The sequence below is a fragment of the Pelodiscus sinensis genome, chromosome 3 (genome assembly GCF_049634645.1).
Source record: "Pelodiscus sinensis isolate JC-2024 chromosome 3, ASM4963464v1, whole genome shotgun sequence".
NCBI lineage: Eukaryota > Metazoa > Chordata > Testudines > Trionychidae > Pelodiscus > Pelodiscus sinensis.
Genome location: NC_134713.1, coordinates 91,951,328 through 91,978,184, shown reverse-complemented (window position 1 = coordinate 91,978,184; position 26,857 = coordinate 91,951,328). Strand labels below are relative to the sequence as shown.

At 40.2% G+C, this 26,857-nt stretch overlaps 1 protein-coding gene across 6 annotated transcripts in view; it reads right to left on the bottom strand.

Annotated features, from left to right (window-relative positions):
* LAMA2 (laminin subunit alpha 2) overlaps positions 1–26,857 on the bottom strand; it is a 502,508-nt gene that overhangs the window by 209,525 nt on the left and 266,126 nt on the right. For all 6 annotated transcript variants that reach the window (XM_075924144.1, XM_075924139.1, XM_075924141.1 and 3 more), the window contains exons 13-14: positions 7,153–7,254; positions 6,320–6,531 (exon numbers count right to left, since the gene is read on the bottom strand). In XM_075924144.1, the coding sequence (XP_075780259.1) occupies positions 6,320–6,531; positions 7,153–7,254 (314 nt within the window). The remainder of the gene's footprint in view (positions 1–6,319; positions 6,532–7,152; positions 7,255–26,857) is intronic.

Sequence of the window (26,857 nt, the reverse complement as noted above, 5' to 3'; positions counted from 1 at the left end):
CAGCCCCTGGTCAGTTTCAGTGGCAGCAGCTGAATCTGGAGCCAGTTCCGACTTACATACAAATTCAACTTAAGAACAAACCTATAGTCCCTATCTTGTACGTAACCCGGGGACTGCCTGTATATGGATGGATGGCTGGCAGAGAGAAAGAAAGGAACAGATGAAAAAAAAGAAGTGGCGAGGGAAGGGAAGAGAGCTACAAGAAGCCAAAACAGGGAGCCTGGGGAAACATGAGGTACTCCGTGTGGTCGGTCTCTAAGGGAGTTATGTTTTGCCAGAGTTTGAGTTTATTCCATAGGTGAAATGCTCATCTGGAGACTTATGCCAAATCGGAGTAAATTCAGAAAAAACCAAGAACCCCTGCAATAAAACTTAACCCAGAGAGCGTGAGCTGATTTCACATCTGATTCTCCAATAAGTTCCCTCTCTCCTTTGTTATTCCACTCTGCCCGCCCCACAACAAAGCAGTTATACAGTTACCTTTTTTGAGTTCTACTTTCCATGAACAATCGCTAGTCTATTGGACATTAAAGAAATATGACTGAAATGCTAAAAAAATGCACAAAACAAATGAGAGGATTAGAAAGACCCATAAACTAAAAAAAATTGAAATATTGAATCTCATTTGCCTATTGACTATTTTGGTCAGCTCTCAGCTCTGCGTAATATAATTTAGAACAATGAGAAACTGTTACACAGAGACATTTCACCTAACATTATTCCACATTTGTATTCACTGAAGAGTTCCAATTTTCATTAGGTTCTGCTGGTTGCTAAATGGGATTTTAATGTGTTTAACAGTTTTTAGTGTTAAACAGTTACTCATTGAAGAAAGCTGCAGCGCATTTTTTCCACTTCATTGTTGTAATTTCTATTCCTCAGTGCCATTCCGCATTCATTAAAATACATAATACTGGCAGTAATGGAGCACTGGATCCTGGAGATACATGAACAATCTGAGATTCGACATCTAGACCAAATATTTAAGCTGACTGTTACTGTCAGCAGGCAACTGCTGACTTCTAAATACAAATAAGATTAAAAAGAAAGGGAGACAGTTCAGGCAGTATCAGCATAGTTTACTGCCTGCTAAGGCAGGCATCTGAATTACATCAGCCATGTAAAGAACATGAGGAACTGACCTGAGCATTGTTCATTTGTCTTTTAGCTGATTCTGTATACTTAGGGGACCCCAGAGCTTTGCCTTTCCCATCCTCCTCTCCTCTGTATCATTGATGAGTCTATTTCAGATTGCAAGTAATATATTGTCTTTATCAGGATTTCTACAGCTGCTTTCTAGTCCCCATCTCAGGCTATACCACATTGACATTAGCTGTAATGGCAAATATTAACAGCGAAGAATCAAACTCTATTACTACAGGCTTCCTTGGAACAGAATCTGAACAATGGCGGATTAAGTGACACGACACAACAGAGGTTTTCAGTTCTGCCTAGCTACAGTATATACACTTTAAAAGTTCAATCAGTTTGAAAGATACCACCAGATTGAACAGTCTCCCAATTTAGGCAGAAAAGCAACAATCACTTCCAAGACGTCTGCTGCATTTCACTCTTCTCTTCTCTAAGGCTATGTCTATTCTACCAGGTTATTTCAAAATACGTTACTTCGAAATAGTTATTTCAGGAGTTATTTCAAAATAAGCTTATACCTCTTCACAAACAGGAGTTAGTATTTCAAAATAACAGACTTGGTAGTGTAGATGCTCGCCTAGTTATTTCAAAATAAGGGGAGTTATTTCAAAATAATACCCCAGTGCAGCCCTAAATGGGCTTATTTAGATTTTAATTTGAGGACACTTCCTAATTAAAAACTAGAGTAACAATTGCATCCCTACCTGTAAAAGATTTCACAAGACGTTCTAGATTAAATGCTGTTGCTAATGGGTAAGTCTACACTGCAACACTATTTCAAAATAACTAGTGCTATTCCAAAATAACTTAGTCTGCGACTATACAGCTGGCAGTTATTTCGAAATAGTGTCAAAATACTATCAAACTGGCGGACTTCTTACTCTGATGCCTATAACCTGCATTGTACGAGGAATAAGGGAAGCTGGAGGAAGAGTGCTCTATTTTGAAATAAGTATGTAGACGCTCCCAATTTCGAAATAAGATACGTAACTGACCTAGCTCAATTTGCTTAGCTTATTTCGAGTTAAGCCCTGCAGTGTAAATGCATCCTAAGTCAAGGGTACAACATTACAAGTTAATAGGAAGTACTGTGCCTTCAAATTATTATTAATTATTCATTATTATTATTATTATTATTATTGCTGTTTTATCCTCCTGTCAGGAGTGGGGATGAACTTCTGGTTCAGGCTGAGGCTGACTGGGATTCAGAACACTGGAGTTTAATTCTCAGTTCTCTATGACTTTGTGCAACTCATTTAATCTCTCTGTGGAGAGATTCTCAAACACAAACGATCACATCACCCTTGAAAATCCTTGCAGATGTGAAGTCATTAGCAGGCTGAAATTTGCTCTATTTAAAAAAACTGGGTAATAAAGGTAGAGAATTTCTGCTGCTGTTTTAAGGTAGAAATTACTCACTAGAAAAACCTAAAAACCCTCAAATGCTTACCAGAGGAGTGGGACCTCTGCATCTCTGTCACACACCCCAAGGAACATTTTCCACACATGCATTTTCTTTTTTTCACACTCCTAGTATTGGGGCTACATGAGATTTCTGGGGAAGTCTGATTTCCTTCATAATCCATCAAAATTAGTCTTTAAGCAACCAGAAGAGTCACTGCTGACTGGTACAAAGCACATAGATGCTTCAAGCTATTTCCCTATACTCCCAAGATTTGTAGGGCCAGGGGAACAAGAATAAAATTAATGTTTAGCCAAATCCTTTATGGAGAGAACAGAATATTATACATTTATTTTAATGTGCAAAATTATTATTGAGTGTTCAACCAATTGAGAATTGCATTAGGTATTTTGCAAAGATAGTAAAGAGCATTACCACTTAGCCCCGGGGCCTACAGTGTTTTATTAGAATGAAATGGAATCTAACAGAAAATAACAGATTTACCAACCACTTCTTTGTGTGCAAGGGAGTCTGTACCATCAGCATCTTAATTACAGAGACCATGGGTGAAATCTTAACAAAACTGCCATAGATTTCAGTAGGAGCCTGGATTCTACACCATGTCTTTATCTGTATTGTACAGCACTGAGCACCCTGACTTCTACACCTGCACTGAGTAAACCATGATAATCAAAGAGTCTTCAGAGTTTTAATGCATTTGCACAATACTGATGATGCTACAAACAAACACAAAAAGCTACTTCAAACCACACAGATTTACCAGCCACTGTGGAAGGGGTTTTGTACCATCAGTACTGATTAGGAGTCTGTCTATGGTGATCGCAGGCAGTATATCCCCAAGATGGTGAGAATAATGGACTGAGAGTAACTCAAAGTCATTTTTCAGCCAGAGACAATACAAATAGAGAATATTCTAAATAACTAATAGCTACTTGATATCATAGCCCTTGTGGTACCTGTATTTCCAACTACAATCCCATTGCAACTGGAGGAAAACTGCCATGAACCTATAAAACACTTTAGGGATTTTTATGTTGCCCCATCCATGTATTCCCCTATTGAACTTCCCTGCAGGTACTTCTCAGCATTTCCATGAAACTTCATTTCATTTTTCCATGAAACTCCAATATGCTCCAAAATACAATGAACCATCTTAGCAAAAAAGGGTCTTCTTTACAGGGGAAGTAATGTGATCTAGTGGATAGCGCACCATATTGGGAATCAGGAGTCCTAAGTTCTGACTAGGGATGTCAGTGTGTAGCCGACTACCTGATTAACCGATAAGCCTGGTGTGACGGGGAGCTACCAGCCTGCACTTTAGAATCCCCTTTGCCGGCCATGTACGGGGCGCAGCGAGCTGGGTATGCCGGGGCACTACTGCCCTGCACTTGAAAATTCTCCACGCCGGCCATGCACGGAGGGCGGCAAGATGGGGTTGGCGCATGTGCGGCATGCTCATGTGCTGCCAAACAGCTAGCTGAGGGCGGCGCCCGGGAAAACAACGGAGGGGGTGGGGGGGGGAGTGATGTGGGCAAGGGGGCAGGGTTCGGAGGGGAGGAGAAAAGAGGGTGGCATTCACCAGAAGGGGGAAGGATGCCGAACTGGAACGAGGGGTATTTAAAAGGAAGGTGGGAGAAGGCGGGGAGGGGAGAGGAAGCAGACCAGGGTAGGGCATTTACGGATGGCCAGCGGGCTGGTGTGTTTCGGCGGGAAGCCCCTCCAGCTGGACAAGACCACATCAGGTCTGTGTCCTTAGGACCCTGGGCTGGGGTCCATGAGTGAGGGCGAGCCCGGACCCTCCTCTACCCACCGCCCAGAGCGGCATTACGAGACTACGTCCCAACTTGATTTGAACTAGCCCAAATCACAACTGAGAAAGGCAAGCGCTGGGCAGGCATGGCGTGGGTCGAACTTCAGGACTCGCGAAACGGGTGATGGTTAAGACAGATAAATAAAAACACCAGGTAACAAACTTTACACCTGGGCTTATCAGTTAATCTTGTTGACTACACATATTTACTCCCCCCTTGCTGCTTCTGTATTAGAGGTAGCAAGGGAGGGGGGAGCGGGCTTCAAAGGGGGATAGCCGCCCATGAGCACTGGATCTGCCTGTCCCCTCTACCTCCACCCTGTTGCCTCTGATAGAGAGGCAGCAGCATGGAGGGCAATCAAGAGCCTGTACACATGGGGAATCAACTTTCAAGCAGGCTCCCCTCGCGTGCCAGCTCCACGGACCTACCTTCCTGCCTCTCCACCCCTTGCTGCCTTCTATAGTGGCTTGAGGGATTTAGTTTCAAAACTGGTATTTATTTGCTTTCAAATTATTTGTCATGTTTCAGCTGGATACTACTTGAATGATTAAGTTTTCAACTCCCTAAATAAAGGTGTGAAATAAAATATTGGAAATGCTACCATGCTTCCACATACTGTGTCTAGGAACGTGTTCTAGTGCAGCGATGCACAACCTGTGGCTGTCTTCCTGGGGAGTCACAGCACCATGACAGCCGCCAATTGTGTTTTCCCAGCTCGGCGCCCGACGTATGTGCAGCGGGGGCGGGGAGAGTGGCAGGGGAGTGGCTTTAAATTAAAGGGGACAACAAAATGTTCCCGGCGCCTTTTTTTTTTGGCTTGACAAAAATTTTCCCGGCCTTCGGGGTCGTGAATTAAACAACGTTGAGCACTACTGTTCCATTGGAACAGGGGAACACAGAGATTTTGATTATTCTCCTCCTTCAGATAATAGTTCATTCAAGACAGGTAATCATAGGAGTGGAGTCAGCTCCTTCTTCCTCCAGTTGGTTTAGATAACAGAAGTGACTGGTTTGTGGGTTAGTCTATACTGTGTAAATGATAATCTGTGATTGGAAAACCACTATGCAACAGAATCACTTCCAGAACCAAGTTTTACAAACACAATTCAAGTCACTGAGCAACAGTGTATTAACAAATGATAAACCTATAGTATCAGGAACCTGGATGCCTTTTGGTCCACCTGTAGTGTCCACTAATGCACTAATAGAAATTTCAAATCCAAAGCCAGCTTTATAGACTGAACCAGATTTTTGTGGGCAATGTAGACTACACAGCGCAGCCAGCTAGATGGGATTGCCACTGTGCTGGCTCATATAAAGCCCCTCCGCGCACATATCACTCATTGTATAGAAAGAGATCAGAAGACTTCAAATTAAACTATTCATTTTAAGAAGACCAGACAGTAGAATAATCTGACATAAATCAGGTGGAAAGTTTTGGGATTAGCTACTTGTAGATACAATACTGATTTAAAAAAAATCCTTCTAGCTATATTTTGTCAATTTAGTTGTTATTCATTTTGAGAGCTAAAGGATCCCTCTCTGATGCATAGTCTGAACATCCTATTCTTTAAATGAGGAACCAAAAATTACGATCTTCCTCTCATACCCAAGGCATCTCAGAACTATGAGCCATCAGCATCACTCATCTACAAGGGAACTGCACTGCCACAGAATAGATCTATTTGTAGAATTGTGATTCACTCTTTATCCACAGGATTTCACTTCTCTGTTTGCCAGCAGAAGCCAAAAAAAATCAGAATAGAAAAATGCAGACTATTTGCAAATATTAAGACTTAAATAAATGCTAGAGGTTTAATTGAGAAAAAACTACACTAAGCATCCATTTAAATTACAACAACCTCAGCCCTGCACAAATTGAAATAAAAGCATATATAAGAGGGGCTGCAAAACATGTAATTCCGACATCTACCTGTAGATGGCATCCATCCCATTGCTGTATGTGGCTCTTATGAGAAGCCTTTTTATATTTGCCAGCGCAGTCATGAATTCCCTTTTGCTGACTAGAGAGTCAGTGCCATGTTTAGTAAATTTGTCTGGTTTCAGCACAACCTCTCCAGTGTGTTCTTCAAATGGATGCAGGTGAATGCCCTCTTCTGAAGTGCTGATTCTTAAGCCAGCTCCCTAGAAAGAGCAACGTGTTAGGGAGACAATGAAATATTTAAAAGGGGTAGAAAAATGCTGTATTGTTGAAGATATTTAGTATAAAGAAGAACCGGAAAACATATTTGATAAGAACAGTCTATACCAGGAATGCACTGGATTTACAATGTTCCTGACATGAGCTTTGTTGCAGAAAATCAGTGCAGGCAAAGTCCAAGTAATCCAATTGGAAACCAGTGGCATAGCTTTTCATGGGCCAGAGAAAATCCATATAACCCACTGCAGCATAGCATATATGTTATTATATAGTATGGATATCTGGAGTGTTATACTGGTTTAAAGTGTCTACAAGTGCTATTTCAGTCTACTATTGTATTGTATTTCCTCACTTTTCTTGTTCGTTGCTACATGTGTAGTAAATCTACAATATTTTCTAACATTGGTAGCTGCAGAGGCTCCTTTGGGTACTTAGTCTTGTCTAGGCAGTTTTAAATCATTAAGGTATGATCTTTATTTGTTGCTGTTGGCTGCTGGTACACCTTTATATGTCAATTTTGATTGCTCACTTTTGGATACTAATTAGCCTTCAGTGTTCACAGAAGAGAAGGACAAAACTTGTCACTGAAAATAGAAATACTTTACCTCTATGATGATATCAGAATGCAATATTGTTTGAACAGCTTCTTCCTGCTCTGTGAGGTCATAGGAGATGGTAAATTTCAGATGCCCTCCAGCAGCTGTTATCTACAATAAACCAAGAATGATGCTTATTACATGATAGGAAATGTGCCTTTAACCATTCTGGGTTACTCTTTTCCTATGGCAATATTTCCAGGAAACAGATTTCCAGTGTAGTGAAAGGAGATGTGAATGATCTAGTGCCTAGGGCAGGAAATCCTTAGGAAACATTGGAACCTCCAAGTCCCAAGCAAGAGTGGATTCACTTTCACCTAGTGATATTTTCCCCATAAAAAGGTCACACCTTCCCTCCCTCCCCCTCAAAAAATGCAATAAAACACAAGCTGCAGCAGTTCCTCAGAAACAGCTTTGAAATCTATTCAAATACATCTTCCTTTAAATTGCATTATAGAAGGCTAAGAACTGTTTCAAAGATTGGTTTTGAATATGTTTCAGCTATTTTAGCCCCCATCTGATCTTTGCCTCCTTATGAATCAACAGACAGGCTTTTGCGCAGTCCCCCGATCCAGGACTAGGATTCCTAGATACAACCAGAATACAAACAACAATAAACAATAATAATAATTAATAATGAATATAGCAGCTCCTATTCAGATGCAAAATATATCAATAAAGGCAAGCTGGCATACAGGAAAGACAGTTTTGCTTTCATATCAATTGTAATCTAAAATTGAGAAATGTAATAATCAGTCCTTATGCAGTCAATCAAAGGAAAGCTATAGTTCTTTATCTCAGCCTGTGTCACTTGCGAAAATAAGAGGCTGAAAACCTCAGGTCATATTGCATCTTTTCAATATTTTCCTATCCTGTTTTTGCACCCAAATTCAGAGCTGTGACTATAACCTACCAGAGAAAAATCACAATGTATATAGATTATTTTTAGGACAGGAATAAAAATTGCTGTCATGAATGACAGAGTTCACTGCAAATACAGCAGCTTTGCTTTGCTTATTGCACCAACACATTGCACATGAAGCAGTTTAAAAATATATATTAAAAAGTCTGTTTTGTATTCCAGTGTAACATGTGGGCCTCTTCTGAGATGAACACGCTACAACTGCAAGCTCCCTGCCCTTTCAATCCATGTTGCTGACCACAAAGCAATCTTATGAGTATTCTGCAGGGAGAAGAACAGTATGATTATTCTTAAGGCTGATCCAAGGGAACAATGTGCTGTATTCTATCATTCATCATACTGTATGTTTTGCACAGTGTGTTTGCACACATGTAACAGAAAGCAAAGGGCTCTCATATTTCTGTGTGCACAGTATTTAAAAAAAAGAAAAATCAATCTCCTTATTTAAGATACAGCAATCAGCTAATTTTAGATCATATATGAAAGTATAAAAAGTTTATGGATTTAGGATATATAGTTAGTAGCCATGTGAAAACTACATGAATCTCCCAGGATTCATCAGCAACCAAAAGTTTGGATATGTATCCAAACGTTATCCAAACCAGTTGGGTCAACAAAACTACCTCTAACCTCTGGTGACATCAAAAACACTTAAAAAGCCCAGCTTCTAATGCAGTGCTTTGGCACTCTGCTTCTAGTCCTGATTAAACCTGCAGGGATCTAGGAGAATGAAAAGCAATAGGAAGGCAAAGATAGTCAAGCTTTATTCAACCTCAGAAAGGGTCTAAGTCAGGTCAGTTCTTATTTTGTCTACTCTTCTAATTAAATTTCAGAAAGGGTCTGAACACAGTCAGTTCTTATTTCCCCTAGTTAACCCGTTGCTTTTTTAGCTGGCACAGATAACAAACACATGACTGTAATAAAAACTCCAAGTGGTCATCCCTCCCACACATCGTGCCACCATATCTTGTGTGGGGCAACTATGCTTACAAGCGCTTTTTTGGAAATGTCACCATAATGGTAGCATGGGAAGGCCAGCGTTTCAAAGTTTTATGCAGTGTTGCTGTAGCTGCATTTTAATCCCAGGATATTAGCGAGACAATGTAGGTGAGTTAATATCTTTTATTGGAGCAATTGATGTTGTCTCAGAACAGAAATTGGTCAAATAAAAGATACTACCTCATCCACCATGTCTCTCTAATGTTTCAACATGGCACATGACAGGTCCTTTGGTCAGATCTGGAAGTGTATTTTACCTAGGATTCTATATAATACTGAAGTGGTTAACTATGCAACTGAATTCTCACAATATGACAGAAGTTATCACTTATATTTGCCATTGTTTCTGAATGTACTTGCCTTCCTCTGTTCCAATCTGTGTTTTGCTACAATTTAGGTCACTGGTAAACATGAATTTGGTGATCTTGTCTTTGTCCAGTGTCAACTATCTTCATTTTGGAAGGGAACTTCTGTTTTTTATTCAGGTCTTTCTATGAATTACCCTTATAGCATCTGGGCAATTTATTAACAGGAATAGACAACGTGGATTCACCAAGAGCAAGTCATGCCTGACCAACCTGACTGCCTTCTGTGATGAAGTAATTGTTTCTGTGGGTATGGGGAAGGTGATGGACATGATATACCTTGATTTTAGCAAACCTTTTGATACATTCTCCCATGGTATTTTTGCCAGCAAGTTAAAGAAGAATGGATTGGATAGACTGTAAGGTGAATAGAAAGCTAGCTAGTTTGTCAGGCTCAACGAATAGTGATCAACAGCTCAACGTCTGGTTGGTAGCCCATACCAAGCAGAGTACCACAAGGGTCAATTATAGGGCCAGTTTTGTTCAACATCTTTATTAATGACCTGGATAAGAGGATGGATTGCATTCATCAGCAAGTTTGCAGATGACACTAAGCTAAAGGGAGAGGTAGCTATGTTGGAGGGTAGGGATAGGATCCAGAGTGATGTAGGCAAACTGGAGGATTGGGCCAAAATAAATCTGATGAAGTTCAACAAGGACAAGTGCAGAGTCTTTCACTTGGGATGGAAGAATCCCAAGTGCTGCTACAGGCTGAGGATGACTGGTTAAGCAGCAGTTCAGCATAAAAGGACCTTGGTATTACACTGGATGGGAAGCAGAATAGGAGTCAACACTGTGCCTTTGTACCAGGAAAGGTACCAGCAAATTGGGGTGCATTTATAGCTTTGGCTAGGCCATACCTCCTTCCATCCTCCTATTGATTACTCTCAACTGAGAATCACCTACCAGTGATCTTAAACAATTAAGTTCCAGATACAGTCAGCAGGAGAAATACAATAGATCTTAACTTCTACAGCAGCATGAATTTCAATGCTGGACCATTAGGGATTCCGAATATTTTCCAACACACACTTTCAATTTTATGTGAAGTAAACAAGAAAGTTAAGAAGAACATGGCACCAGCATTTAAAGTGGTCTGAAAGTAGAAAGAGGGCCATATCATTTTTTTGCAGAAATGAGAAGAATATCACACCTGCCTATCCATCTGTCCCCTATCAATTTTACCCCCACATCTGTTCTGCTCTCTAGCTCGCCATCATTTCTGCCCCATGCTCCCTATGAATTCTGAACTCATGTCTGTTCTGCCCCTGCCCCACCCCCACCCATTCCTCTGCTCCTCCAGCTGCTGGTATGGCTCCTTCCTCCAGATTCCCCACTTAGGGTTTCTAGTAGGTTCTTCTCTTTATCCTAGGGAGTGGGGTAGTTTGTTCCTGTGGCTGGCCAAGTGGACCAGCTTTGTGTTTTGTGTCCTGTGGAACCACGTTCCTGTCTTCTTGCTGCTCAGACCCTAACTAAGCCAGGCGCCTTCCTTTTATCCTCCCTCCAAGCCTTGGCTGCAAGTATTGGCTGCAGGTAAAATGGGGTGGGGATAGCTTGGCCAAAAGGCTTTGTTTAACCCTTGTGATGCCAGGCCCTCCTCTCTTCACTCCCTCACAGTGACAAATACACAGATCACTGAGGCAAGCAGGGCTGCTTAAAAAAAATTAGCAAGAATTTCCACATAATTCTTATCACCATTTTTCATGAAAGTTCAAAACTATGTAAGCATGAATGGGACTACTCATGTGCTTAAAATTAAGAGTTTTGATTAACTGGGACCCATCAGAGAATGCAGATATAACAAATGATGGCACAAGACCTCCCCATTTCTTCTTACACATCACCATGACTTCTATCTTATCTGGCATAAACATAGGCCTACCTCTGTCTGACATTGTTGACAGGGAAGACTAGAGAAGCCAGATTCAAGAAAAGGAGATGTACAGCTAAGTACAGCCACATATTCTTGGCATTGCATACCATTTTCTTCCTCAGCACAATACTGTACATCAACACTGAACAGGAAGGATAACACAATAGAACCATGGGGATCCCAACAAGTTTGAAGCCAGGGAAAGAACAAATATTCTAGCAACATTTTCATTATTCCCATTACTTCCCTGCAAAAAAGCTCTTATGTATATCCCCACATGTAGCAACAGAGGCAAAAAGAAGTCTTATTTCTCTCCTAAAATGTTCATATCTATTTACTGATCAGTCGATAGCTCTCGCTTCCAATGTTGGCAAGAACATGTATCAGTAGCACATATCACAGGTTAATGTGATTTGACACATTTTCCTGTCTTTGCTGAAGAGCAATTCAAGGAGGCTGTGTCTACACTGGCCACATAACCCGTAATAGCTATGGAAATGAGAGAAGTCAGAATAGGGAAATGCGCGGGGGATTTAAATATCCCCCGCGGGATTTAAATAAACATAGCCACCGCTTTTTTCCGGCTTGGGGAAAAGCCAGAAAAGAGCGTCCAGACTGGCGCGATCCTCCGGAATTCCAGAGGATCTCTTATTCCTACTTGCAAGTAGGCTTTTCCCCAAGCCGGAAAAAAGCGGTGGCCATGTTTATTTAAATCCCGCGGGGGATATTTAAATCCCCCGCGCATTTCCCTATTCTGACTTCTCTCATTTCCATAGCTATTACGGGTTATGTGGCCAGTGTAGACACAGCCGGACAAAAATAAGAGGAATGAAGCTAGTCAGCATTCAGGTGCTTTATCTAAGCTCTGTAGAAGAAGGCTGCACAGCACCAGTCCACGCTATGCCCGAAGGTAGCTAGTACTGCAAGTCTTTTGTTACCATGAGTATCAAGTTCAGCCAATTAAAATTAAAAAAAAAACAGAAGAATCTGCTTTCCATGTGCACTTTTCTTAATTTTGCCTGGAGGGGAAGAAACAGCATATTTACAAGTAACTTTACAATTATGGTGTAATATAACCTGATGTCACCAGAAATAATATGTTACATATGCAACACACTGCATCAGGGATTTAATGAGGCAGGCAGATTTTCCCATATGTATGGTAATGGCAAAGGTAGTATTGCAGTCAGATCACAAAATATCTTCTTGAAAAAGAAGTCTGTGAAGAATAAGAAAGGGGAATAGAGAAGGGAAAAATTAAACAAGAAGAAAACTTTTCTACGGAAGAACCCTATAATCTTTCCTCTTCAGTTTATGCCAGATGATGAGTTAAGTCTTTATTCTGCAAGCTCACTAATGTTACACTGAATTCCACATAAACTTGCAGTGCTTAGCATCCCCAGGAATAACTCAGCAAGTTGCAGGATCATGTCCTAAGTTATATTGCAACTGAAAAATACTTTATGAGACTGTTTAATGTTTCAGGCAGGCTCACTCAGTAAGCAAATGTTCAGATACTGTAGTTATTTAGTAGCTCTCATTCATGAAAAAATAAGTGACTCTGAAATTTGATTCAAAGACAGAAAACTTGAAATAAAAGTTTCTACCTTCCATATTTAAGATTTCTAGAGCTAGTTGTTTTAAGTTTGTACTCTCTTGGTTTTCTCTTATGTCCAGATCTTTGATATACTTTTATTCTTTTGATACTTTTTTGTAATTGAGAATACTTTGTTATTGACTTAAAGTTTTAGGGTACATCTAGACCTACTTTCACTTTCGAAAGAAGATATGCAAATTTGGCGGTAATTTGCATATCTTCTTCCGATTGCTTTTTCGAAGGAGTTTTTTTCGAAACAGCAACCCTTTTTTCGAAGGAACCTGTAAATCTCAATTTTTGAGGAAGAAGGTTTAGATTGCTTGCTTTTTCGAAAAAATCTTTCAAAAAAGGAGCGGAAGAAGAGATGCAAATTACCACCAAATTTGCATATCTTCTTTCAAAAGTGAAAGTAAGTCTAGACATACCCTTAGAAGTAGAGTCCTATTATTGCTAACTATACCTTCAAGTTGGACAGAAATGAGACTGCCCCTCATTGGTCTGGATTGCACCCTTGAGTGTCATACAGGCCATTAAGGATGAAAAGGTCTAATTGCCAAATAATGGAGCAGCCATCATAGGGACATTATCTGAGATGGTGTCAAGGCTGTTCCCTACTCTGGCACTCCAAGTACAGAAGGTGGAGGCCTGCAAAAGACCTTAAATAACTTGCCTCTATAGGCTTCTGCTTACAAAGACTCCCCAAGGTCACAGATTCCCTGGCCTTGGGAGATAGCTGCCACCACCAAGTGAACCAAAACAAACAAACAAACAAAAAAAACCCTTTCTTCCTAGACTTAGAAAGGAAGCAGTTGGACTTCTTCTAGATGAATAACCACAAGCTCTTTTACCACATGAGAACTTGAAAAAGAAAAAAAAAACAGAAAGCAAAATGCAATCTCTGAGGGCTTACCTCTCAGTCTTAGGCTTGCATACCTCCTGCTACACCCTGCTAGGACACAATAATCAAATCAACTTATTAAAAAGGTTATTTTATTAAAAAACATAAGCTATACTTGATAAAGAATATTATGAAGACAGTTGGCAGATATTATAAAACAACTAAGAACAGATTAAAACACAGAGAAAAATGGTATCTCTAGGTGCAGCTTAGATATTGTGGCAAGGTCCTAGCTCAGGTACCTCACCATGGTACATCTTCTTAATCCACAAGACCCTTTCTTGTGCAGTCACCTGTGTGTTTTATTGTCAGTTTCACATCACCTTCTAATTACAGAGCTTTGGTTTACAGCAAACTGAGCCAGCCTCTCCTCCTGCCTGGGGAGCACACTCAGCTATACCCTAGCTCCTCCCCTCTGCTTGGGGAGCACACTCAGCCATATCCTGGCTCTTTCTCTCAGTTCCTCTCTGGCTGCCTCATGTAGGCCTCTGGCTAAGGAGGCCCACAGCTGCTTCCATTAACCCTTCAGGCCCTGGCTTGCTCAACTAGCTGTAATTGGCCTTTTCAGCCAGGCTGTAGTGGCAGAGCTCTGAATTAGCCAGCAGTGTGTCACAATATAGCGAATGGGGGGTTCATGGATTTAACAGAGATGTTTAACCAAACAACAAAACAAAACAAAAAATAACCTGATTGTGACTAAATATACATTTTTCTACCTATTGATCTGTACTTTCAGGTTCAGTCCATTTCCATGCCCAGTGTTCCTTGTAGGCATGGTAGTTCTGCCTGGTTCAATTCATCTTGCTTTCCCCAGCTCCTAGCTTAAAACTCACACAAAGGAAACAGCAGGCAGGTACATCTTTCTATTTAAACTTAAACACTTTCTTTCATTGGCTCTCCTGGTTCCCTGTCAGCATCCCCTAGCTACCTGAGTTTAACCCTTTAGTTAGTGAATGCTGGCCAGCACTCATCTTATCCAACACAGATGGTCTAGCTTGTTACCTGGGGAAAAACATGTGCCAATTGGATAACAAATGTAAATTGGGTCTGTTTTGTTCCTGCAACTCAAAGGGAAGCTCATTTATATGAGCTTGTAATGAATCATTAGATGAGTTTAGATAGAGTGTCAGCTGTTCATTGTTTTAAAATAATTCTCTATAGTGTTTTGGTCTATTTGTTGTTAAACTTGTTTTGTTTTAAGAAGGCTGCTATTCACTATATCACTATGTACTGAACACCTGTGTTTCTTCCTTTCAGGAATCTGTGTGATTCCCACGGGGAAGAGACAGAGGGGTCCAGTCAGATCTTCACAGTAATAAGTGGTGCTGTTTAATGGGAGAAGAATTATGACTTTTCACCCTGAGATAGGTCAGGGCATGAAACCTGACATTTCAAGGAGAGTTAGACAGGGGACTGAGGTGCAATTAGCCCTGTAACTCTAACAATAATCTTTAGCAAACATTATATATCTTCAACACACTCACAATGAAAAGTTTAACATACAGTACATCACTTTCACTTCTTTCTACAGATAGATGTTTCAGGTCAGTTCCATAAAGTTTCCTTTGTTGATGAAAGTGAAAACGAACTAGGAAAACACAAAAAAGAATCTAAAGCCTTTCAGGAAAAGCACTGATAATAGTAATGTTGAATATAAAGCATATGTACCTTGTCCATGAGTGCAGTGGTGCATTTAGTAGTAAAACTCCTGCCTTACAATGGATTTCTTTCAGAGAGGCTTTATCTCTGACCTAATACAAGGGAGCAAGATACTTTAAAAAGGAGAAAGAAATTACTGCAGGGTAGTGGAATCGTGCTATGTATTCAGAGATTTCACCACTCACAGTACAAGGCTTTAGAAATGCATTGAATATACTCCAGGGTACAAGTGTAAAGTGGCAGAAGGGTGCATAAAACAACCTAACAGGTCTTTTTCATTTCAAATAATAATGATGCCATGATTATTACACAGACATTCTATTGACACTAATGCCATTACACAGATATAAAATGTAATAAATGAGAGGTATTGAATAAGCTACTAACAGATCTGTGTTCACTTTTACTGACATTGATCCCAATCTTTATTTCTGTAGCTGTGAAGGCCAAATTGCTCCTTCGTTTTAGACAACCAGCAACAAGATTAGTCATCAAAGCAGCATTTACATGTATTTTCTCAATGGTTAGAATTATTATTTATCAATTTGTATCTATTAGTAAGATTTTAAAATGTGACTAGGTAACATATTTTGCATGGTATACCTAAACTCTGAATTGGATTTCTGCTACCATCAATATATTAATTAGAACAATGTTTTGGTCAAGAGTTTGTCCAAATTGCTTCCAGAAAACCAATGTTTGGAAGGTGTCTGACACCTACCATTTGACATTAACAGAGTGGTAAGAGAAAATATTACTCATATTCAGTAAGATGTTTCTCTCCTTTATGCCTATGAAATTTCCATCATTTGTAATGATTCCAAGATATGGTACTTGACAACTTGCTCAATACTCTTTGGTTCTGACAGTATCCTGGTAGCAGTATCTGCTACTAGATTGTCTTTATACACAATGGTGGGAGATACTGAAACCCCATTGTATACAATGACCCAGCATTGATTTTTTATGACATAGGTTTTAGCAAGTACAAAGACATCACATGTCACTACAGCAGTGGTAACAATGAAGATGAAATGCCCACAAAAATAACAGCACTCATGGTCCATGGGCTGCTTTTTTGATCCATAATCAACTGGCTCCTATGTAAGAGTGATGGGGTTTGACAAGTAGTGAGTGGACTGTATGCCATCTTAACAGACGGTATATCTTGACGTAAGTACAAAGAGTTTATGTATGTACCTCGGGTGGGATTACTTAATGCAGGATTCACAGATTGAAATATCTGTACATCTGTTTGTCCTGAGTTTACTTGCTGGCTGTGTCTAGACTGGCAAGTTTTTCCGCTAAAGCAGCTGCTCTTGCCACCTGTCTACACTGGCCGCTTGAATTTCCGGAAAAGCACTGATGATCGCCTGTAAAATCATCAGTGCTTTTCCGGAAAAACTATGCTGCTCCCGTTCGGGCAAAAGTCTTTTTCTGAAAGACTTTTGCCCAAAAGGGCCAGTGTGGACAGCATAGTTCTGTTTTCCAAAAAAAGCCCCGATCGTGAAAATGGCGATCGGGGCTTTTTTGCGGAAAACCGTGTCTAGATTGGCCACGGACGCTTTTCCGCAAAAAGTGCTTTTGCAGAAAAGCATCCTGCCAATCTAGACCCGCTTTTCCGAAAATGCTTTTAACGGAAAACTTTTCTGTTAAAAGCATTTTCGGAAATTCATGCCGGTGTAGACGTAGCCGCTATGTTTAAGGCAACATTCCATCATTAATCCAGCTCAGGTCTGAATGAATATGTTTTTAAGAAACAAAACCCAAATATAGACTGAAAACTCCTAAGGAAATTTTGTTTCATTTTGTTGATTCAATCTTCGCGTTGCATTTGGTCTGCATATACACGGAGAGAGAGAAGGGAGAAGAAAGGCATTCCAATTGGATCCTCACTGTTTTAAATCTATTCAAGTAGTATTATTCAGGAAAGAGAGTAACTAGTCTTTATTATCGTAGATAAGACTTGAATTTAAGTAGCATACATAAACTTTGTTAAGTGTTTGTATTAATGCTTCAGATAAAGGGGACAGCAGCAATGCCATGCTCTGTTTGAATAACTGTTTACTCCTGAATCATATTTTTTTCACTGTTTAAAATTTTTGCCTCCTATCAATATTTTCCCTAGGAAAGTGGTCTTCAGATTGTGCCAGGGAATTCACCTGCAACTACCACCAATCAATCTGTTGGGTGACAAACTACTTAAACTAATTTAGCATGATTAAAAGTTACCATTTAGTAGCCAACTTCCTTTAGTAGCCTGAATATAACTCTTTGATCAACATAGACTAGAAATTTCATGAGTCCAGGAAGTCCACTACTTCCTTTTTGAAATCACATCAGAAAAAAAATGATATAAGTTTGTTGTATTTTAATATTTCACTTCCAGGCCGACAGGTAGCTCAGAAGCAGAAATAACTCTTCCAAACTTCAGTAGTGATTGTTCAGGGTGAGTATTCATTTTATCAGAACTAGTTTTTCTATAGGAAGGTTCTATGCTGGGAAGGGTAAATATCAATTATAAAGAACATGACTGGGAACACATCCCTCTGTCCTACTCAAAAGATTTTTATGGCAAAACTAGATAACAAATTTTCACAAAACTGACTACATAAGTCCTTTTACACAATGCATATAGATACTAGACAAAGGACAACACTTTCAAGAATTCACAAGACCCCTTAATTTTTGCTGCTTCCCAACAGGGAAAGTAACACAGCCTCTGAATCTGTTTCTTCTGCTACTTTTCTCTTCTCTTTTTGAGTGAACATAGCTGATGAAGGGCAACTGCAAACCTAAGACAATGATATCTTCTATTCACAACACCTTTTATACCCATAAGGATAGTTTAGTTAACCTACCGCCTACAGGCCACTTGTGGCCTAATCAGCACATAGCTGCATCCCAGAGACATAATTAAGGTGCAATGGGAGGGAAACCTGCATCAGGTACAGAGCTGGCAGGATGTAAAAAAATGGGGCAGCACTGAATAGGGCCTAGTATCAGTCCTCCTACTCCCTACATGCACACAGATCAGTCCTAGTGACACTGGCAGCAGTCCAGGATGCTTACTTAGTATCTCCCGTCTCCGCAGGATCATGAGTCCATTGACTGGCTGGAGCAGGCTCCCTAGCGCTATGACCACAGCAGCAGCAGGGCAGGGTGGGCTGCACAGCTGAGCTATGTGCAATTGAGGGAGGAGACTAGCAAATGCAAGGAAACAGGTTGCAGGGGTTTAGGGCTGCAGGGAGGGGTTGCAGCCAGTGCAGGAGAGGGGCAGTCTTTAGGTTGGGGACTAGTGGCAGTCCTTGGTAGATCTGGGGGCAATTGCTGAGGCGTCTGGGTGCAGTCCCTGGGAGAGGATGTTTAGCCTTGGACAGGGTACCGCGTCTCTACAGGTCAAACACATTTCCCAGTCCAATGTTGGGGACTCTGCATATTGAGGGACAATCCCAGGAGCGTGGAGAAAGGGAGATGTTGACTGATTGGAAGACATCCCTGGATGAAGGGGAAGTCTGAGGAAAGGCTGGGGGGAGTCCCTGGCTGGGGCACTAGCTAATAGGATAAAGCCCCTGGATGAGTCCCTGGCAGCTTTCACTAGGCTGTGGTGGGGCAGCTTTCACTAGGCAGCTTTCACTAGGCAGTGCTCCCCATCTTTTGTTGACAGACTCTACAGCCACACTCTCTGGGCACTCAGCCGAGCTGCACAGCCAGCAGCAGAGTGGAAGGGAGGGTGGCAATAAACTATGCCATGCCACCCTTATAATAAATTAGTTAATTTTAATAATTAATTTTTTACTTATTTTGCTAATTTAAAATACTCTTAGAGTATTTTAAATTAGCAAAATTTGCCAGTGTTGAAATGAACGGTACTTGATCAATTTGAATCATATTGCTGTCACATAACAAATACTAAATCTTATTTTTCTGGTAGCTGTACAGGTAGCATAGACATTGTGTGGTTGCGACCCATATAGCAGACAGGCAGTTGCATATGAGACCCGTAAGGGTAAACAGGTTGAGAACTACTGGTTTAATTTCGATCCTTGTTCAGTCCTGGCTTCATTGATAAGAGTGCCCATTGGGGTCCCACCTGTAGTGGTGACTTTGTGTATACTAGAAAATGGGAAGAGCTCATCAGCCCCCTTGACACAAGTGACAGAAAGCCATGCATTCAGTCTCTTCCTAACAAGCAAGACTCAAACTGGACAGATAAAAGGCTCCATTTTCCATCACCAGTCCCCTAACCATTGCTCTGGTGTCTTCTTATATGTTTGGACAATGCCAAACACATCAGGAGTGTTACCCTAAAATGAGTACATCAAGAATGCTTATCTGTGCCGCATGCTGGCATGGGGATCCTCCTGTCCCATCTATGCTTGCTTCCTTCTGCAGAACTATTGAGACCCAGCCACTGGATCTATGGGCCATGCTGCCAGTGTTCCCTCTAAACTGCATGGCAGCACAGCTTCACAGGTGATTAATCAACTCTGCCCAGTCAGAGGCTGAGGGCTCACTGCTCGGAGCTGACTGACTGGGCAAGGCTGATTACTCATCTGTGCTGCTCCATCTTAGAGGGAACACTGCTTGCTATCTTGAGCAAGATTATCAAAATTCTTGTCTCATTTGGGCACCTTACATTTGAAACAGACAGCTTGTTACATGCAATACACATTAATTAAAAATCCTACAACTTTCTTTCAATTCAATGTGTCTGTCAAAATGAGAAACCTTCCTATGGAAAAAAATAAGTAATACAATAAGAAGTTTATTATATGAGGATTTTCTAAATTATACAGATAAATCCATCCGAATCTGACTTTTATTGAAATACTGCATAAAAACCACCAAGTCCCAATCCTACTTCCCAGCTATTCTTAAATGAATCACACTTTATCATTCATTGGAATAAAAAAAGACTCAACTTGTCTAAATTAAGCTCAACAATTTATTTTATCTAATACACATTTAATACAGCATCAAAGTGTGCAATGACCTAATGGAAGTTTGAGAAAACTTTGTGGCACCATCCGAGTATCTTGTCCATGGGGCATACAGGATTTGAAGAAACCATTTCTTCTCAGATCTGATTAACATGATCTCCATTCTGCCACCTTTATTCCTGCTGACTAATACCTTTCTCTGCAAGTAGTGCCACTGAAACCAATGGAACCAAACATGCGTTTTAACAGTTTTACCAAATACTGGGACTCTAGAGTCACCTTTGGTCTGACCCAGTATGACTGTTCTTATGTAGGGTTGCCAACTTTCTAATTTCAGAAAAACAAACACTTTTGCCTGCCCTTTGCCTCACCCCCCTCCATCCTTCTTCCCTCTGTCACTCACTCTCTCCCACCCTCACTCATACTTTTTGGGATACAGGAGGGAGTAAGGACTCTGGCTGGAGGTGGGGGTTCTGTGACAGGGCCAGAGATGAGAAGATTTATGGTGCAGGCAGGGGCTCTGGGCTAGGGCCAAGATGTTCAGAGTGTGGGTGCGGGGTGCAGATTCCAAGTTTGATTAAGCAAGACTCCTCATAAATCTAAGCACAATCTTATCATTACAGCAATATAATAAATATTTGTGCAAATAAAACAGAACAAAAAAATATCAAACACACAGATTTCTTCAGTGCAGGAAAGTAAACAGGCCATAAATTCCAGGCATTTAGATCATACACCCTTGAGTTGACACTGATGTTGTCCCAAAGAGCTGAACAAACAGCAAGCACTCTGTTCTTTAAATGGCCTGGTACCCTTCTCTTTGTGGTTATCCTTTTGTTGCAATTAGTAAAAGCAGGCCTATGAGCATCACCTTTCCGGCAGATATTTTCACTTTGCTCCCAGCAAGGCTCTCTCTCTCTCTCTCTCTCTCTCTCTCTCTCTCTGCCTGAATGAACTCAACAGTTTTGAGCAGCGGCTTCATTCCCCCTCTTCCTCTATACGCACACACATAAAACATACATTTCAAACACACACAATACAGTTCCCTCAAACATCTAACTACAATAACAGCTAACAAGGAATCCCTAATTAAATCTGTCTCTAGCATATCCCTGAAGTTTGTAAAAAGCAGGCCTTAAGGATCAGTTCTCAGGACAGTAATCTTCCTCTCCCGTGAAGTATGGCTGTCTCTATGTTTCACTGACATAACTGAATTTTAGTGCCCTTTTTTTCCTGACATACTTAGGAGTGGAATTGCCCTCCACTCTTGGAGATGTCTTACTGAGCATGTTCCAAGACTTTGTGAACTTTCCCACCTTTGTTTACCTACTAGTTCCAGACTAGCTGGAGTCAGTGGAGAGCTGCTCCAATCGTCTGGCAAAACCCAAAACTCACTAGTGATGTTTCAAAGAAACAGTGATTGAAGCACAGATGACATAAGGGTGGCAGAATTGATTCAAACCTCATACTGTTTGTTGAGCCCTAAAAATGTGTGTCTTGCTGTAAATGCAGGCATTATGAATGTATCACTCCTTTGCATTACCATATGCTCATATTGAGAGTAGGGATTCCTGTCCATCTTATCAGCCTATTGCCTCTAACAAAGATCCTCTCTGCCACTGGTAATCTCTTGAAATACACAGAGTGTAAGATCACTACTATACCCCTTCTTCTCAATTGCTTCATACATAACTAAAAATACCTTATGTGATTGTGTCCTTCCTACACACTACTCCCACATACTGCTTGCAATTGGATCGTGGCCTTAAATCCACACTAAACCATATATTATGCCAATATTAGCTAGGTGGAGATAATTCAGGTACAATATACTCACATCCTCTATTACTGTGGTGACACACAGTCTGACTTAGACCTTGGAAGCCACCCAGTCTGGCAAAAAAATGCCAACAGATGTGACACTGCTACAGAATATGCCAGGCCCTCATCATGAAGGGCTATTAAAAATCTACTAAGTGCTTCATCAGAATTACAAATATTATCCAAACCTCTATTCCCTGTCTGAATGTAGTTAAACTGAACAAAAAAAACCATAATACAAGCTCACCAGCTGCTAAGTAGATTTTTGCAACAGCTGCTATTCCTTTAATAAACAATAATTTAGTGTGGGTGGTGTGGGCTTGGGAGAGGTAGGGTTGGATAAAGTGCCACTTTTTTGAAGTGTTGGAGAATTTACAGATGACCAACAGTGATGCAAATCAAATTGATCAATTTGGTTACCCACTCTGAGTCTCATCTTTAGTTGCAAATAGCATCCCCACATCAAACATTTCTTAATGAAAACTACCCACAACTTTACTGTTGGACTTGAAACTGACGAAGGATGTATAAGTGAAAAACAACTCTAAATCTCACCGATCAAATGTTTACTTGTCAGTTCTTGAGCTATAGGCTTTCAATGGCCAACATGATAATTATGGCTATAGGTCAATTAATGCCTTCCTGTAACATTAAGTAAAATAAGAATGTCTGTCTCTACATTCAACTCCTCTGCTTCAAATGACAGGAGCTGACCCATCACTTCTATACTTCTGCAAGAAGAATCCCGCTAATACCAAAAATAGTCATATGTTCTCCCCTCCCCCGCACTTAAGAAAACCTATAATTCTCTGGCTTGTCAAGTTCCTTGCCTACAGCCATCTCACTGCAAGTCTTTGTCATCTCTCATAAAAAAAAGAACCCCCAAACACAAGGGAATAATGAAACAAATAGTGAGTGTTTCTAGGGTTAACAACAGTTTAAAAGATGGTACATATTGTCCTCAGCCTTGTTATTGCCTTTGGTGTCAGTCAATATATGCTATGCATCTGGAGATAGCATAAAATGTGAAATCAATCATACTTAGAAGAGAGGTAAATTCAGTATTTGCACAAGTAAGGCAGTTAGCACCTATGTACTGACTAAATTCCATTTTACCTACTTAAACTGTAAACTCCTTGGGACAGAACCGTATTTTGATCTGTCTCTGTACAGCACCAAACAGAAAGGTTCACCAATGGAGCTCCAATCCTTTACTCCAATACTAATGAATAATAAAATATAGTACTTATATAACTTCCCTCTCTACAGTTAATTGGAAATGGTTATTCTTACCTCCTTGCTCAAAGCTGTTTTGTAATATTGCTTTTGTGCTGCTGCATTCCAACCCCAAAACAATTGCACAAGTGATTCATGATTAGATAACATAGTTTGAATTGTGGGATCATTCATTAAAAAGAATGCATAGTATAGATTATTATGATTAATTATAATTAATATTTCCAGTTGACAAAACTCATGTAACTGCAGCATCCATCTCCAAAAGAGAATATACATTGTCCATTAAACATTCCCTATATTAGCTTTGAATATGTTTTCCCTTAAAAACAAAATGGGAGGTTTTTAAAGAAGAAAGCTCCCAATTTCAGCACAGGTTTCTCTTCTCTCCTCACCACTATACGGGGTCTGAGAAGTCCAATACTTTGCATTTCAGAGATTCACTGTTATTAACTATATGCTTATTTAGTAACTCTCTATGTATCATGGAGACCTCTAAGGGCCATGAATTCAAAGAATAAGCACTACAAATACACAGTAAAATCCTAAACAAACATAAGATGATATGAAAATGTCACCTTTTACTATAATTCACTAACACTAATTCTGAATTTTAAAAGTTAAATTTTGCAGTTCGTACATGTCAACGGTTTGAAAAGAGTTCTGAACAAGTTGCTTGATGGGTCAAGTTCAGGAAAGCTGTCACATAGTATAAATAAAGCTCCCTGTGCAGTAATATTGCCTTGGCCCTCTCCTGGGATTTCAAGGAAAGCCCCAAATTTAAATCCTACCTGAGCTCTATGAAATCTTTGAGCAGGAGCTGTTAAGGGGCATCTCCTTCAGGGGCTCTTGTACATTTCAAAAGCAGGGAACACCAGGGGGAGGGAGAGGGTGATGTTCGCTCCCTGCTCCCACGGCGCTTCTGTTTTTAAATGTAGCAAGAGCCCTGCTCTTGCTGCATTTCAAAGGCGGAAGTGCCACCAGTTCTCCGCTGTGCCCTGACCCCCTCCACAGAGACAGTGCTGGGGAGCACTAGCTCTTTCTCGCCCCATTGCTGCCTCTCTCTGATAGAGGCAGCGATGGGGAGGAAGCGTCTAGTCGAGTCAACTATCCGGTAAGCATATGCTTATCGGATAGTTGACCAGTCACTTACATCCCTACTGTATGGCCACTTTTTCTGAGCTTGTGTGCACAACGGCCTTCCTATACTATACTAAATAATGTGTGTGACTAGCACATTTGGACATGTCTGTTTTTGTTTTGGATTAAGAACAAAATCATGTTTAGCACCGTGCAAGTTAAAAGATATGTCAGTTAAAAAGGTGCATTTTCCCAGTGCTGAAGACTTGGGAATTTTAATAGTCATTTTACACAATGAACAAAAGTTTGTAAAGTCTAATGTACATAGTTAGACTTGCAAATAAATGTGTTAAAAGACAATTTAAAATCACAGACAAAGCGTTTGCTTCTCTGTATCCCCATCCTCCAACTGGATAATTTTACAGCCATGATATGTTCCAGGATAATCCAGTGATGACTTATCCAGAAAATTTGTATAGTCGATATAAACAAACCCTAGCTTATGTTAGTCTCTTTGTCAATTAAGTATAGGAAATATGCCTAACTATAAACATACAAGCAGCTACTCACAGTGTCTTGCTACTTTACTTCAGCTTCCCTACATTGCTACAATATGGTTCATTAGAGGAATTCCTTAAATTTATTTTCCTTAGATCAAATTATATAATCTTTCCTATATGTCAAATTTAATGTAGAAACAACAGTTTATTTCTAGAGGGGAAATAAGGGGGAAAGGGATAGTGAGGATGACTGAATCGAAGTCTAAGCACAAAAGAGAGTGAGACAGGGATGCTTTATTAGTTCTAAATAAAGCTATTTTTGTTTCTGTACATGGGAGAAATTATATTTGTAACTCCTATTCACACTAATGGGAGCTGAACATGTGAAATCCCTGGGGCTTTATGATGATAATCTATCTCTGTGAATTTCCTGACTTTTGTGTGTTTGTGTCTCTTACCTTTAATGTCATTTTATTACTATGATTTCATTTTAAAAAAAACCAACCCAAACACCATGACAACAACAAAAAATCTATTCTGCAGTGGTTACACTGATCAGGAGATAATATAGTTATTTTGTTGCTGGCCAGCATAAACTGTCACTTCTGCTTATCATTGATTCCTAAAAATGCAATATTTTCATACTGGGCTTAGTGCAATATGGCTTACGAAATGGCATGTGATGTCAGTTGCTGAGAAGATTATGTCTATTACAATCATGTAACATAATTTGTATTGTGGGAAATAAAAACCCGGTGTGTTCTGTGTAAAAAATGCATGGGAGGCAATATAACTGAGACAATCCGTGGCTCTGCATTTGCACCATTCACAAGGAGGGTGAAGATGCACTGCTAGCAGGAAATGTGGTAATAAAATTAGTGGCAACTGGGTATCTAAAGGAAATCAAGCTGTCCGCTAAATATATGTGCCACTCAGCTCTGCAGAGAGACTAGCAATCCTTGCTACACCCTGTCCCCTTTACATTGCCTGAAGCTCCACACGGCGAATTAAAGTAGTATGGTTATAATAAGGATTTTATTCCACATAGATAGGGAAATGTTTTGCTTAGAGGAAATGTTCCCAAGCTCCTCCCTGAGTTCCTGGGCCTACTTTCTTTACCAGCCTAGCCCTGGGCCATATGGATCTATTGCACAGGTTAATGAAGTATTAATACATGTGTTGCGTGTGCATTAAAGAGTGTGGGTGTGAGATTTCTCGATAGCCATTTTCCTTGCCACATATTCCCCTATCCATTCTCAGAATTTCCTTACATTCCAACCATGCTACATGCCAAATAGAACATTGAATCCATGTATTAAAGATTAATTTGCATTTATTATATTTGAATTTTCAGAAAATATCAAACCTGGCACAGGAGTAATATTTTTTCACAGTTGAGTGTAAAACCACAATCTCTTGGATGTACAGAATAAACTTCATATAAGACTCTATATAACCAGCAGTGCAAGATAAAGATGAGAAATTTTCACTACTACAGAAATATACCCTTCTCCAAATCTATATTCCAAGCTACTCATTATCCATAACCTTGCATCTTCTGTACCAATCAAGAAGAGGCAAAAATATGCAACCTTGCTTGCCATTAGTAGACTCCTACAAGCATTTTTCTTACCTTTGTAATTTCTTCCTAACAGTGAGAACCCTCTTTACCACAAGGTATTCAAAGTCTTAATACCTGTATTTGGCAGCTGAAAATAGAGAAGCCTCAGCGCAGAATTTCATAAAATGCTTAAGGGTGAAATTCTGGCCCTACTGAAGTCAGTGAGAGATTTGCCACTGATTTTCATAGGACTAAAATGT